Source organism: Nematolebias whitei, chromosome 18 (genome assembly GCF_014905685.2).
Source record: "Nematolebias whitei isolate Nwh7 chromosome 18, NemWhi1, whole genome shotgun sequence".
NCBI lineage: Eukaryota > Metazoa > Chordata > Actinopteri > Cyprinodontiformes > Rivulidae > Nematolebias > Nematolebias whitei.
Window position 1 is genome coordinate 37,381,533 of NC_056515.1, and position 15,854 is coordinate 37,397,386.

The 15,854-nt window shown below is 39.6% G+C and overlaps 1 protein-coding gene across 1 annotated transcript in view; it reads right to left on the reverse strand.

Annotated features, from left to right (window-relative positions):
• igsf9a (immunoglobulin superfamily, member 9a) overlaps positions 1–15,854 on the reverse strand; it is a gene marked incomplete at its 5' end in the record, with an annotated part of 80,501 nt that overhangs the window by 20,758 nt on the left and 43,889 nt on the right. Inside the window, 7 exons of the mRNA XM_037692067.1 lie at positions 1,718–1,967; positions 4,513–4,619; positions 4,853–5,003; positions 9,383–9,499; positions 11,536–11,676; positions 12,981–13,123; positions 14,583–14,728. Coding sequence (XP_037547995.1) covers positions 1,718–1,967; positions 4,513–4,619; positions 4,853–5,003; positions 9,383–9,499; positions 11,536–11,676; positions 12,981–13,123; positions 14,583–14,728 — 1,055 coding nt within the window. The remainder of the gene's footprint in view (positions 1–1,717; positions 1,968–4,512; positions 4,620–4,852; positions 5,004–9,382; positions 9,500–11,535; positions 11,677–12,980; positions 13,124–14,582; positions 14,729–15,854) is intronic.

Here is a 15,854-nt window from a genome sequence, read left to right on the forward strand (position 1 = left end):
CGTAGGGCTACTCGTTTAGAAGTGTCTAGGGTCTACCGGTGTCTGTGTTGCGTGGAGGGGGCGGGGGGGGTCCTCCTGACTCAGTGAGACTACCTGTATAAAGAAAGGTTAAAAAAAACTACTCAATGAAATTACTGAACACAAACATAGAAATAGAACCAAGTTTCATTGGTCCACTGGGGAGAGGGGGAAACTTTTATTTTTCTTCCTTTTTTAAATTTAGTGGGCGTGGCTTATATTCAGGAGCGCTCAATAGTCTGGAAATTATGGTATATGTTGTGATTGTCTGTCCTCCACTACCACAACAAAATTTTAGCACAGTATCTTTAAAATCGCTGCGCCGACTGACTTCCAGTTTAATCTTCTCTTAGATTATTGTTTTTATGTTTACTTTCATGTGTTATCAGTCTACAGCACTTTGGCCAACAGTGTTGTTATAAATAAAGTCGTATTTAAAATAATAATTCTGACACTCAGAGTACATGTTGGGGATGACTGTCAGCTACCACCAGCAGAAATTTTTAGCTCTAAATTTGCAGAATTGAATTAAGTTCAAAACTGTTGTCCATTCATTGGTTCATGAAATATTTTGCTAACAGACCAACAGGGTTCACTCTAACAGTTCTAAAGATTTACGCAAAAATCTTGCAAAATGGTTTGTGTTCAAAGTATGCATTGGGGACGAAGCTCAGCTGCTACCACACCACATTTAATCTGTATTTTTAAACAGAATTTTAGCCACTTTTTTTGTGGTGGCCATCTTGAATTGTTAACTCCACAAGTTAAACGGATGTAGATCATCCATTGATTACTTTGACAGTTTCATAGGCTCATGCAATATTTTGCTAAAAGAATAAAACATTATCCCTTTGCTTTCAAGAGTGGCCCAACAATCCTTCAAACCGTCATGAGTTCCTCAATACAGAATTAATCTAATCGTTTTGTTAGATGTGCTCTTTGTGGCTTCTCTGCGCTTGTAAACAACCGTAAAATGAGTTATTTAGAGCAAAGTTAAGGTTTATAAAATACTGTTTACATGAGCCAAATGGGCTTTTATAGGTTTAGAGTAGTTTTAAGATGATCCATTTTAGATTTGCCTTCATGGCCAGAATTAAATTATTTCTTCAAAGATCTATCTACAGCAGGTAAGATATTCCTTGTTTATATATATATATTCACAGAATCCTACGTCAAAAGAGTTGAACTATTGCTTTAAGCTATTTAACAGTTCAAGTCAGAAAAATATTGACAAGATTTTACAGAATGTTGCACAATTTCTGATTTTCCAACATTTAAATAAAAATAGCAACGATTCATTTAGCACTATAACCTAATAATTTTAAAAATAACACATTAGTCACATCAGTGCTTAATGACAAATTGTAAATTTTTGATTTAAATGAATTTTTTACCAATAGTATTCAATAAACACTCAAATAAATTGCATGTAAATAAATAATAACGTGTAAGTATTTAAAATATTAAAGTGACTGATCCCAGAGAAGCACATAATATTATTCATCTTAACTGGTTGGATTTATCTTTAAACAGCTGATTTTCTTTTTTATTATTATTAATAGACAGGAGTGAAGAGGAAAAACTCATGTATTGTGTGTTTTCAACGTTAAAATAAGTAAATTAAAGTGTTTTTTCCCACATCAGTGACCAAAATAAGTTAAAGGAGTCAGACTGAGAGAAATGAAGGTGTGGTACTGACCTAAAGTCCGTGCAGAAGTAATCTCACTGAAGGGTCCGGCTCCAATTTTATTCTGAGACAGGATGCTGAACTGGTAGTCGGTGGCAGGAGACAGGCCCGACACCTGCAGACTGCTGCCAGAGGAGGGGGGCACGGGCACCGAGAACCAGTCCTGCTTCCCGTCTTTGCTACTAATCGAGCTCTTCTTCACCCTGCAGAGGCAAGAGAGGAAGTGTGAGCACAAAAAAAAAAAGAAGAGTGGCAGAGATTTCTGGAGTTCAATGAAACATGACAGAAAAGTAGGTTTCATTAATCATTGATGCTCATCAGCTCGGCGTACGGTGGCAGACGGCGCTGATGGATCACTGATGTTACTCAGAACTCGCAGCTCCAATTACGAGTGATTTTCATGTTTCTATCAGAGCTGAAGTTTCACACAATCGTTTGACCCTCAGGCTCTCGGAAAAAAAAAATAATAATTCACCTTTTCAGAAATGGAGGAAAGAAAAGAGACTTTGTAGATCAAAACTTCGACTTAAGTCAAGTGGTGTGTTGCTGGAGAAGAATGGAGAAATTACTGAAATAAAGCTACAAAATATCTCATAAGGACAATTTTAATTCTGCGTAGTTAATACATGTAAACAAAGCAAAAGAAAAGGTGCAAATGCTTCTGTATTTTTCAAACTATAAGGCGCACTTAAAATCCTTTACTTTTCTCAAAAATCAACAGTGAACCTTATAATCGGGTGCACCTTACGTATTCTGGTTGTGATTACTGAGCTCAAAGCAATTTTATGTGTTACAAGTGAACAAAGTTGAGTTATTGTGAATGAGTTGCCTAAAGTTTGACTTATCTGGCTGTTGTTTCACTTAATGCGCCTTATAGTCCACAAAATACGGTAATAGCTTCTGTCTGAACTTTATGTTAAACATCCAGATACCGTAATTTCTGGACTATAAGCTGCTACTTTTTTCACACACTTTGAACCCCGTGGCCTATACAATGCTGCAGCTAATTTATGGATTTTATTTTTAATGCGCTAACGAGCTTTATACCACCAATGCAGGGCTTAATTTTTAAACCGATTGATGCCGGAACAGCAGGCAAGCCGGGGTGTGTGTGTGTGGGGGGGGGGGGGGGGCTTTTAGAGAAAACAACAGAACAACAGATGCCATTTCCTGAATTTTGGTGTAATTTAACGGGTTGTTATACATCAACATTTGTAAACACTTAATAAAATTACTATTTTGGAGAGGAACAGCAGGTTGTGTGTGAATAGAGCCGCTCCAATTATGTCAGGTGTTCTAACCCCCCCCCCCCCCCCTTCCTCCCCTCACCCTTCTCCGCTGATTTCGTCCTGGTTGTTGCTCCTGCTCCAGTCTCGTGACACCGTTTGAAGCACCTGAAGGCTTCAATTCTCATTTGTTGTTGTTGTTTTATAAAAGTAAATTGGATTTTTTTTTTGTGGGCGGGGCTTATGTGCGCTCAATAGTCCAGAAATTATGGTAGTTGTAAAATTGAATTCAGTCAACGTCACAAAGAACAAACAGGCTGTCTGGTGTTATTGTGAGGTCTTCGTGAGGAAAACTTGAAGACATTTTATTCTGACGAGACTGACGAGCTAACAGCTACTTCAAGTACACCAAAGTGGATCGTGCGAACTCTAATTTTAAAAGCTTTATAGGAGTTTAAGCAATTTTCCCACCGCCTGTGGTTATTCAGATTAATTACACAAACAAATTTACATTTCTTAGATTTGACTCGTTTTAAAATAACATTATGGTCTTCACTCAGAGTGGAGCCTCTGGCTAACCAGAAATAAAATATTTTTTTCCTGAGGACATTCAAAAATCTAATAATTGGTTATAACCTTTCCACAATGCTTCAATTATTAAAACGGCTCCAATCTAAAAAAAAAAAAAAAACTTTAATTTATGCAAATACTTTTGACTAAATTATAAAAAATGTTGCAATCATTCCATCATAAAAGCTGCACTGGAAGTGTTACAGGGAGTTGCTATTTGCCTTTGGAAATAAAAAAAAAAAAACATTTTAAAGGTTTATAGAATAGTGTTCACGTATAAGGCTTGTTTAATTTTAAGATGGCTGTACGCCGCTTGGGTCTCGACTCTGCTCAGACAAGACTTTAGCTCGTCATTTTTGTCTGAACTGAACCATTTGATTGAATAGTGATCTAGAACAGGTAAGACATTAACTGTTCATAACCTTTCCAGAGAGACCACGTACAGGATTTGAAGCATTGCACTTGCATTCGTTATATTTTTGAGTTTTCATATTGCTGCACCAACAACTTTGTTCCCTCTCAGACGTTTTCAGCTCGGTTTCTTCAGCTCATGCTGTGGATCCACTGGGATCCTGTTGACCTAAGGTTTTCCAAATCCTCAGTTTAATTCTCCAATTAGAACTAGTTTTTTCTTTCACAGAAATGTATTTAACAAATACTTATTCGTGTTTTTGTTTTTCGCTGTTCGAGAACATTTACATCAGCGATGTCTCTTTAAGCCTTCAAGCAAATAAAATAAACCAGCATCTTCTCTCTAAACCAATAAAAAAAAAAGAACGAGTCACAAAAACCAGTGTAGCACGGCGTCTTCTGTTCATCAGTAAATCTCGATTGTGACCACAACGTTGTAAAGTTCTGCTCTGTAGCAACGTTTTATATTGTAGCCGCCAAGAGGTGATAACAGATAAATGAATTCCTCGTTCAGGAGATCAATAGAGTAATACCAGGGCTGTCGATGGCTGCCATGGTTACAGCTCGAGAAGAAAGTAGGAGGCTTTACACCCACCAAACTGAAAACGTCTGCGCTGATCCTCCATCAAAGCCTGCCTCCCAGGATACGTTGGCCTCCTTCACTCCTGGAGAGACGGACAGAGAGGTGGCCACATGGGGACTGGTTCCTGTAATGGAAGAAGAGCAGTTTATAGAAACCGACCAGCACTTCAACGACGGGTTGGAGGCCGTCTCTTCATGTATCACATTTATACGTCGGAGGCTGAGAGGAGGCGCCGGCATCCGGCCTGTGCTGGATAAAACGCGCTTACACAAGAATACAAGCGCAGCAGTTTAGGACAATCTAAACTAAAACATGCGAAGAGCTCATGTAATCATCGCTGGTTTGTGGTAGACTCACCCAGGACGAAAACTCGGGTGCGTGTTTTGATGGAGGCGACGCGGTTGGAGACGCCGCACTCCCATTCCCCCTGGTGGTCTTTGATCAGAGGCTGCAGCAGCAACGACCCGTTGGGTTCAATGGAGTAAGAAATGGGACGAGCCGGGTCGACCTAACAAATAAGCACAAAACTCTTAATACAAGCAGCAGCATGGCAAAAGACCAAAAATATTCACAGGACTTTCATTGGTATGAATTCATTCATCACCATAATAACTAGAGAAAGTGCATTTCCTGTGAAAATGCAGTGTTGTTGCAGAACAACTTGCTGGAAAAACAGCTGAAATGGAGCTGAAAATGAAGAAAAAGCCTAAAGAAAACATAAAGAACACATTTTATGAATTATTTTTAAACAAGCAGAAATTAGAACAAAAATTAGGAACTAAAAAAAGATTAAATTAGCAAAAAATTGCTGAAAAGTCACTGATAAGGTAGAGAGAAGCTTAACTTCCAGAAGGAAACAGCAGAAATTGGCTTTAAAAAAAAAGTGTGGGGGGGGGGGGGGGGGGTAAAAAGCTTTAAGTAGCATAAAAACAGTTAAATAGTAGACAAAGCTGAAACTAGCATAACAATTTGAAAGTACAATAAATTACCACTACAAACTTGAATTCATCCAAAATCAATTGAAATTAGCTAAAAAATGCTAAAAAATAAAAAAAAGTAGCTGAAAATGTGAAACAAGCTTAAATTAGCAGAAGAAAGTAGAAAGAACACATTTGACCAATTAGGCTGAAAGAATCTGAAATGAGCACAAAAAAGTGGAAATTAACAAAAAACTGCTGAAAAGTAGCTAAAAAGGCAGAAAAGAATCTCAAATTACTAGAAGTTGAGAGAGCACATTTTTGCTGAATTTGACTGAAAAAAATTTTAGTGCAAAAAATGTTCAGTTAGTTGAAAAAAAAAACACGGCTAAATAGGAGCTGAAATAGCAGAAAAAGCTGAAACTTGCAGAAAGAAGTTAGAAGCACAAAAATGTCATAGTTGGCTGAAAGAATTTAAGGGGAGCACAAAACAGCTGAAAGTAGCTGAAAAAGTTTAAAAGTGCAGAAGGACGCTGAAAGCAGCTGAAGCAGAACAAAATGTGAAAGGAGCAGTAAACGGTTGTAAACACATCTAAAGATGTGAAGGATGGAAATGAGCTCAATTCATTTTCTATGAGGAAAAAAATGGCAGAAAAGTCTGAATATTTCAAAAAGCTAAAGTTGCACCAATACCAAAAGTCATAGCAGGGTTGTCCTGAAAGAGCCGAACGTTTTGATTCGTGATTTGTTGAAATAGTTGAAAACTGCAGGATGAGAATCACTCTGAATAACATTTGGAAGAAAAATGGCTCACAATAGTGTGAATGCTTCATAAACATTCACACAACAATAATATATGTTTTAGGGAATATTACACAGTTCAGATTTACAATTAAGTTTTTGGCATTTAAGTTTTTGAAGTTTGGATAACATTTACCATATTGATATTAGAGGTTGATCAGTCAATGTTGAATGGCTGCTTAGGTTAATTTGACTAAAAAAAATACTTATATTAGACATCAACAGTGTCTAAGCTTGAAATGCAACCCTAATTTCAAATCAGATGTAAAATCCAAATACAAGCCCAACAAAACACCATTTTACATTAAATGCTAAAACTAAGAACTATACTCGGGAATAAAACAAGAAAATTTGGAGTTTTACGATAGCAACATGTCCTAAAGTTGTTCCCCTTTGTGAATCCCAATTATCTTTATTTAGATTTTTTAAAGGTAAAATGTCTTAGTGTATTATCTAATATTTAATCTAAGGGATTTTCAAATTGCTGCATTTTGTATTCATAACCATTTTCCCACAATGCCTCCTTCTAAGAGGAGTTGAAGTACAAAAGCATCGTATGGATACACCAGCGGTCTTGTAAATTTAAAAAGTAGCAGACATTTAAAAGCAGTTATTGTCGCGACATGTTTAATTTGTCCGGACGTGAAATGATGAAGACTGATAAAGAGCAGCCTCGTGCCAAACTTAATTTAGTAAACTTTAGGTTATACAGTCGTTTTGATTGATTCTATTATATTGAATTTGACAAATGGGTGCAGGTCACAAAGACATGACACGGTCATTTTCAGACCCGTCAGTCGTTGCGTCTCTGCAGCGGAATAACTTCGGTGCACAAAGAGGTTCCACTTGTGACACTCATCAACCACTTGCTGTAGTTTAATGTCCGTCTCGAGCTGACGGAATAGCAGTCAGAGGCTTTTACCCCGTCATGTGACTTCTAACCTGGTGAAGTGGAACACATGGACAAGGTGTACGAACACGAGGGATTTGATCAAATCCCACAGCTTTTCTCCGGATGACTAAAGGCAGGCTAGATAAGGGACTTAAACGCATCAAGCAAGTGTTTACCTCCATCCAGACCTTCCATTTTTGCTGCACTTAAAAGAAATTCTGAAGGGACGTTACCAAACAATGACATGGATCTGGAATACAATCGTTTGGCAAAATAAGTTGTGTTTTTTGCCAGCTGCTGTCTAAATGCATGCCTCCTGCATTATGCAGCGCTGACAGCTAATTTGAACCACGAGTTAAGGTCAAGTGCAGGTTTATAGAGTGGGAGGGCTTGGCGAGTCACCTTACAACACGTTTTTGGATCAATTTATGAGCGCATGCCCCGGTGCACGATGGGTTTTCACGAGTCAAATAAATGCAGCGCTGAAATACAAGACTTTTTTTTTTCCACTTCAAAATTTAAAAGCAGCTCTGTGAGAAACACGGAGAAGCTTTAAAGTTAGTCCTGTTTGACAAAAAAAGTTCAACTATGTATCTTAAATAATTTGGCTAAAATTCGTTTAAGAACGCCAAAAACAACAACTAACGATTACTTGGTTAAAAAAAAAAAAAAAAGGTTGTTTTATTGAAACTGAACCAAGAGTCGTTTATAAATAAATTATTCTGTAGATTTGACTTGCTATCAGCCAAATGCAGGTTGTGTTGCATCATGATTCATTTTGCCTTTGATCTGCATAACCCACATTTCCCCAATAGATGGCGACTCCAGCCACACTGACCTTCGTTTGAGTGATGGTCGTGGCATTTCATGTGATCCTTGGATGATCTCAGATGACCTTTGGCTTTTTATTCAGGATTAAATGCAAAGTCGATGTCGATAAACAACTTTTCTAACACATCCAGGTCACTTGTGTGGACATTGCCAATAATGATAAATATTTGAGCTAAAAGTGGACAGGGTCAACTCAGACAGATTTTTCTGATGTTTCTGATTAAACTTTTTCACTTTGCGGTTTGAGCCCTTCTTTGAAAACGAGCGGACCGACGAACGGAAGACGGAGTACTGAGCGTTTAATGAGTGGACAACAAATTATTTTTTTCCACTGATGTCCGATCAGGTGTGATATGCCAAGAGACTGTTGCAGTTTTCAAATATACCATCAGCCGTCACTTTGCCACGACGCATGCTAACTACGCTAGCAAGCAGTCAACACAAGAACAGGCCGCTACTGCTGAGAGATCGACTGAATAAATTACGGCCTCGGCTAAATATTTTTACAAACTGATTCAAGAGTCAAGTCAGTGAACAAGGCCAGGCTGATTCTGGCAGATCCTGATCACCCACTCCATGGTGAGTTCAGGTTGCTTCAATCGGGACGCAGATATCTGCTGCCGGACGAACAGACTAAAAACCTCATTTATCCCTGTAGCGATCATGCTTCTCAACAAACCGTGATTTCCATATGGTTATTTTAATGCATCATTGTCTAGTCTACTGACTGTGGAACAAATTGCCCCTTGAGGATAATAAAGCTTCTTGAACTTGAATTTGAAATACCAAGGCAAGCTTTTTGCTTGCACTCAAATTAACAAAGGCTAGCGAGCCTTTCTCAGAAGGCGAGTTTTTGAAGGACTGCAAGGTAGAGGCAAGAGCCAAGTTTGAAAAGATCAGTTTCTCACGCAGGACAGTGACATGATCGACAAAGATGGTGCCAGTGAGTTAAACAAAAAGACAGTTGTTGACAATGTCACCACGGACGGATCACCACATCTTACCGAAAGAAGCAGACTGCTGAAAAGAATCTAGGATAAAGTGAAAGAGGAAAACCCTGACCAGAGCAACATTTTCCTTTGCATCACTCACCAACAACCAGGGCTTAATTTGTAAACCGATCGATGGCATTTTACAAACCCGTTTTCCAGGAAAAGTTCTCCACATTTAATAAAACGCCTTTCCAGTTTCCTAGATGTTTGTTATGAAGGCATGCAGCTGTGAAACCAACCAAGGAGAGAGTTCTGACTCAGCCCTTCTTGCTTTAGTGGAGAACCAATTACGAGACGGACTGAGGAGAAATGGCAGCAATCCTTCCATCCAAGCTATGAGCCACTTTCATTCTTCTCAAGTTTACAAGAAAAACAAGTTTTGTACCTTTCCCCCCCATAAACAACATGAACCTTAAGATTTCAGCATGCCAAAAATAAATCATGCGTTTCTTACCTTGCTCCAGGTCACTTTGTTGGTTGAGTCCGTGTTTCCCTGACAGGGGATGAGCAGCGTTCGCCCCGTTTCCTGTTTGTACTCCTCCTCTGGACCGATGCCGAATGACGGGGGGTCCTGTGATTTGCCAAAGCAAAAAGAGGCTGCAGCAATGCCAACAATGGATTCTGAGACTGGATTACTACTGCTTTGGACAAGATTAGCTTAATAATAACAGGATTAGCTACACAATTAACTCCCCACTAGTGCCACAATTGTAGTCAGCCTGAATTGATGTCGATTAATGTCAGAGGGCCACACACAGCAGCATTTAAAGGTCAATAAAATGTTGTTCTTGTAAAGATTTTTAATTGGCTGTGACAGATGCCGTTGTGTTTAATAAATTACTGCTGAAAAACTGCAGAAAACGTTTGGTGTTAGCTCATGGGGGCGCATCCGTAACTCAACGATTCAAATTATGAATTAACATTTTTTAACTAAATTAAAAGGTGTAGCGTTGCATGAAAGAATGCACATCACCCGCCACTGTTCATGTTAAAGATTAGACTGAAAATAAAAGCATTTTATGTAGAGAAGAACAATCCAGAAAGATCTAACCAGGTTAAGTTTTTAACCTTGTTAGAAAACCGTAGACTTCTTTTTTTTAATCAAACCTTCGAAATTCTGTGTTCTCACAAGCTGGGATGAAAGTGTGTTGAGGATGACTCTCCTCTACTACCATACAAAGTTAACTCGGTACATTTAAGATTGACGGAGTTGAAGCCATTTTTATTCGTTTGTTACGCCGTCTTGCATTGCGTTGACCTCAGATGTTGAAGAGTTGTAGAGCTACGTCCAATGATTATGGTCTGAGAACATTCCCAAATTCTATGTAATGGTTGAAAAGATATTTTGCTTACAAACAAACAGAGTTGATTTTGATAGTAAAAATCAACATTTTGAGCAAATATGATGCACGACATTGGGGATTCAATTCAGTTTATTTATATACGTAGCGCCAAGTCACAACATAAGTTATCTCAGGGCACTGAACAAAAACATCCACATACATTCTAAACGCCAATTACAAAAGGTTTCTATGTAAGGAAGTAAAGAAGCCAGCAGACACGGTGAATCTTCATTTAGTCGCAGTCTCCCATCCTGAGCAAGCACAAAGGCAACAGTGGAAACTCCTCAGATTATATTTTTGCAGATGTTTTGACATGCAACTTTTTCTTCGAGAATTTCTTAGATGAATGTTAGATTAGATATGATGGTTATGGTGAATAGATGGTCTATTATTGGCCAGTATTCCTGAAATCCAGATTAGGTTTCTTAAGTAAAGGTTTAATTATAGCAACCTTAAAACACTGTGGTATGTAACCACTTATTTGAGACAAATTAAGCAGATCCAAAATATGGATGCTAATTAGGGGAAATACCTCTTTAAATAGACTGGTTGGGATGGGATCTAGCAGACACTTTGATGGTTTGGATGAAGCCATTACTTTTGACAATTCAGAGAGCTCAACAGGACAATAACAGTCCAAACATAAATCAGGTTCTAGTCACATTTTTAAAGTTGCCTCATCTGACAGGGAACCAGAGGTGATAGTAGGAAGGATGGTTTGCATTTTCTTCCTAATTGAAATTATTTATAAAAAAATATTTCATGAAGTCATCACTGCTTATAGTTGTAGTGATGCACAACTCAACAGAAATAGGACTTTTCATTATTTTAGCTATTCTACTGAACAGAAACCTAGGGTTATTTTTATTTGTATCTATTAAAGATGAATAATATACAGTTCTAACTTTACGGAGAGCTTTTTTATAAGTTAGCAGGCTATCCCTCTAAGTTAAATAAAATTCTTCTGCGGTAGTAGAGCGCCATTTTCTTTCCAGCTTTCTAGATGCCCGTTTAAAAATACTTAAAGTCAGAGGAATGATGCTCAAATTCTAGCTCAGAAGTTGGGAAACTCCGAGGCAGCCATCCTCAATTAAACTGACTTAAACATTTAATTAGTTATAGATGTGGAACAATTTAATTGAACTCCATTAACTGATTTGAGATATTTTGCTAATGCTCCACCAGGCACAGGTAAAGACGCTGACGCTTTACCTTCGGTGGAGGGTGATACCGAGTGATGCTGTGGCCTGTTGAGCACACCAACCTGCAGGATCACGTTGGTTGATCCAGAAGAGCCCATGCTGCCGTAGCTGTTAAACGGAGTACATGAATAAACGCCGGCTGCATCCTCGTTGACCGTGGCCAGAACCAAAGAGCCATCAGCTTTTAAGGTCCATCCTGGATACTGAGAGGAAAACAATCATCATCTCACTCTGGCAGCTATATTAATTCATCAATGTTTAGATAACTGCCTGCCAGTGAAGTATCTAAATGCCCCCAGTGTCCAATTATTCCACTGCTTCTGATAGATGGATTGTTTATTTATGTTACAGTAGTCATTTTTTATTTAAAACAATAAAATAGAACATGATCTTTTGTTGCTTTGACGACAAGAGCTGAATTAAAATAAAATTAGTTAATCCAGACACATAAGAGAAAAACTCTCAACATTTTTGACGAATGTTTGAAAACCGGCATAAAAAGCAGTAAAAGTCATTTTCTTTTCCATTACGAAACAGTAAAAGGCTTGTGTTATGCTAAAAAGTTTCCCCACTCAGTTTAATGAAGTCAAAACTGCCATTATTCTCCCCGGATTGAAGCGGTGATTACAGCGGGTATGCGAGCTTGTGACAACCACAATGGAAGTGGAATAATTGGCAGAATAACAGCCAGACTTCCAGCTCGTGTGTCCCTCGCAACAGGAACTTGTCAAATCTCCCACGGTGCACCTCGTTCGCCGACATGTCCGTCGCTCGGACTAAAGTGGTGAGGGGGGGCGACTCAGCATGTGGAGGAAGCGCTTTTTTTTTTTTTTTTTTTAACATGCAAAAAAAGTTGTGATAGTAACTTTTACTTGGAGTGAGAGCAATATCCGGGGATGGAATTTTCCAATCTGGAAAAGTGGAGCTTTAAAATGCAGGGAAGTCCCGTGTCCTAATCTATAACGGCGCTTTCCCTCATCGCTCCAATGAGGTGACCGGAAGATGGAAGGGAAAGTGAGGGACGACGGAGAGGAACTCCTCAGGGATTGCTTCCAAGCTTTTAAGACTGAGCACATTAGCCGTATCCATTAAAATGTAGGTGATTGAACGACCGCGCACCGACAAGCAGGGAGGACATTTCCATCAGTGAGCGGAGCAAATGTCAGAGGAAACCTCCTGTCCATCTATAGATGTACGGAATATAAGATCAATTCATCCTCAACGTGCATTTTTAATCATCATATTGAAAAATGGGGATATTAATACAAGTAAAGCATGTTTTTAAAAAATAATTATCCTTATGGGGTAGTGGGTATTTTACTGCAGGGTTATTTCTGCAAATCCTTCAAACCCAGCTGCAGCAGTGTCACAGATCTCTCTGCTAAAAGGAAAATAATAGATTCAGATACTGCGTCCCTGAAACATCACACAGTGATGTCACTTCACTTAATGAGGGACCAAACTATGAGGATGTGCTTCCATTTGAGTTTTTTTTTTTTTTAATTACCAAGGACAAATCAAGAGGTCCTCCATCCTTCATCCAGTCCACACGCAGAAGTGGAGGCTGAGCCACCGCCGGGCAGGGGATCACCCCCCCCAAACCTGTGGGGAGGTAGGTTTCCTGGGGCAGTTGAAGAGCCAGGGCTGGGTCTGAGGACAGTTAGGAAATAGATGTTTCATTTGTAAGATCTGAAGATTGAGGTGCAGCTTTCAGCTCGGAGCAAGTTTAAACACGACTTCTGCTACGTTGTATCAATATAGACTTTGAGCCAATTCCTTTATTACAAGGCGTACAGAAGAGATGAATAAATATGAAATGTTTTCACAAGGAAGGGAAAATGATTCTGCAGGAAACAGTCTTAGAAACTGAAAGACAGTTTTGCAATATGTGCAGTTCTTTAACAACTTGGGTGAAAAGACTTACATTGCAAATAAAACTTAAAAATGCTAAATTCCTTTCGTCTTCATATGGTCTAGAAATTAAAGCCATAAAATGGACCAACAGAAATAGAAACCCAACACACCGTTGGGGCTTTTGTACCCCAGCTTTGGGTACACTTGCACTCAAGTTTTTGGAGGAACTTTAGGTTGTTCTAAACATCTCTAAGAACTAATCAGAGATCTTTGAATGTGGACACCTCAGTCTTCTATTTTTGTATGGACCATCCGATGTTCTTTACACTTATGTTCATTGTCTGACATCAGCTGTACGTTTAGGGTAGCTGACCCGCTGCAGGATAAATTTGGGACCATTCAGACCCTAATGTTCATATGTGATAATTATCTGCTTGAATTTCCAAGCGTTGCGAACTCCGTTCATCCCGACAGAATCCTCCACCATGTCTTTGGATTAACAAATTCTGCTAAAGCTATACATTTAAAGTTTTAGCTCATCAGTCACAGACAACATGAGACAAACGTCCATTCTCTCACTCGCATGCAGGGAAAATTTAGAGTTACCAATCAGCCTAACATGCATGTTTTTGGTCTGTGGGAGGAAACGAGTACTCGGAGAAAACCCACGCATGCACGGAGAGAACATGCAAACTCCAGCCAGGAAGGCCGGGATTCAATCCGACAGGCAGCTCTACCAACTACACCATCATGCCACCCTCGACTCGATTCATTTATAAATAAAGTCCCTCGCTACTTTGCGGTTCATTTATCGCAGACTCGCTGTATCGCAGTTTTTCAAAATAAGATCAGACATGACACACAAGTGACTGACTGATGGATGAGCTGCACGATCGGCATGGATTGTTTATTTAAAACACATTATTTGAAATTATTTAGCACCTGCTGCACATTTGTACAGCCCACACTGCAGGATAAGCTTCCTGCTGCAGCTGATCAGCTGATCAGCGTGCAGAGCGGAGAAGTGGGCGTGGCCAAGAGTGCTTGCAAAGAGCTGAAATCATGACATTCTGTGTCTTTTAGAGTTTAGTTTAGAAACATTGTTTAGAATATTGCAAGAGTGTGGGAAGGGTTTAAAATGCCTTTATATTTAGTTATTTACTTTTTTTAAACGCAAATAATTCAACCGTTAAAATAGCAACACCACAGTCGTGCTCTCGCTGACCAACGTAGAAGAAGCCGTTATTGTACGTACGCATCACTGTGAGGACGGCAGAGGCGGCCGGCGGCGTCAACAGGCCGTTCGTCGGAACGCAGGTGTAGTTCCCAGAATCCTCCGGGATGAGGCTGGAGATCAGAAGCGTTCCGTCCACCATGATCTTCACACGAGACTTCAGATACCTTCAAAACAAACACAAACGCACACGGGGCGAGATCTCCAGGGTGAACTTCAGAGCAAGAAGGAAACAATCCAGCTGGCACGATTTGGTCGAGTCAAACAGTCGTTCAAAACATGGAGGAGGTTTTAATTTTTTATTCCCGAGTTCTTCACTGCTGCGCACAGATGGAGGTCGAGGATTCTGTTTGGGTTCAAGTAAAGCAGCGGTGCCCACACACTCTTACAAAGAAAAACTGAACGTTCATGTGGACACCGTTTTTATAGACTAAATCTCATCTGGAGTTTTGGTTCATTCGACGTGTTTACAGTAAACAATCGAAACATTATCCATCCCAATTAACAACTTTCTGAACGCAGTCGTGTTTTGGTTCGACTCGAGCGGTTTCTCCTCAGAAACGTGAAAACTGTGAAAGGACAGAAACGGCAACACGAATCCTCCAACTCTGCGGCTCTGCAGAACATTTTCATCGGTTTTAATGACGAGTTTATTTCATCGTGTAGTAAAAAAAAACAACACTATCAAGTCGAGCAACAAGCTGATGGAAAGAACGTGTGAAGAACTTAATCAGATCCTCACAGCTCTTTCAGTCACAGCTGGGTTTGGCCTTTTCACAGCAGCACGCCGGGTGAAGACGGACGATTGTTGCCGACTCTGTTTGGATCGATGTGGGTGAACAACGGATTAATTTTATTTTTTTCAACTCGACAAAATAGGGATCTTCTGAACCAACATCTGGTTCCCAGTGCTGCCATCAGCTGTAGCCAAGGTGTGGAAAAGAGTTCCTCAAAGTCTGAAGGCCACAGTTTTTCAGGGACTGCTCAACAGATCGGTGCTTTGGTTCAACTTGCTGAGGTTGGTGAAGATGCTCGGTCTTCCAGGACATGGTGCAGTCAAAGAAGGTTCAAGACGAAAACAACTGGACTTTTATTTTGTAGCTGAAGACGTCTGCACACAGGACACTGGACTTTTATTTTGAAGCTGAAGATGTCTTCCTTCCTTTGTCCCTCCTTCTCTCCCTCTTCCTCCCCTTCCTCCCTTGTCCTTCATCCTTCCCTCTCTTCCACCCTCTTCATCCCACCCTCCGTTTATCCCTCCTTTTCTTCCTCCCTCTTTCCTCCTTTCCTCCC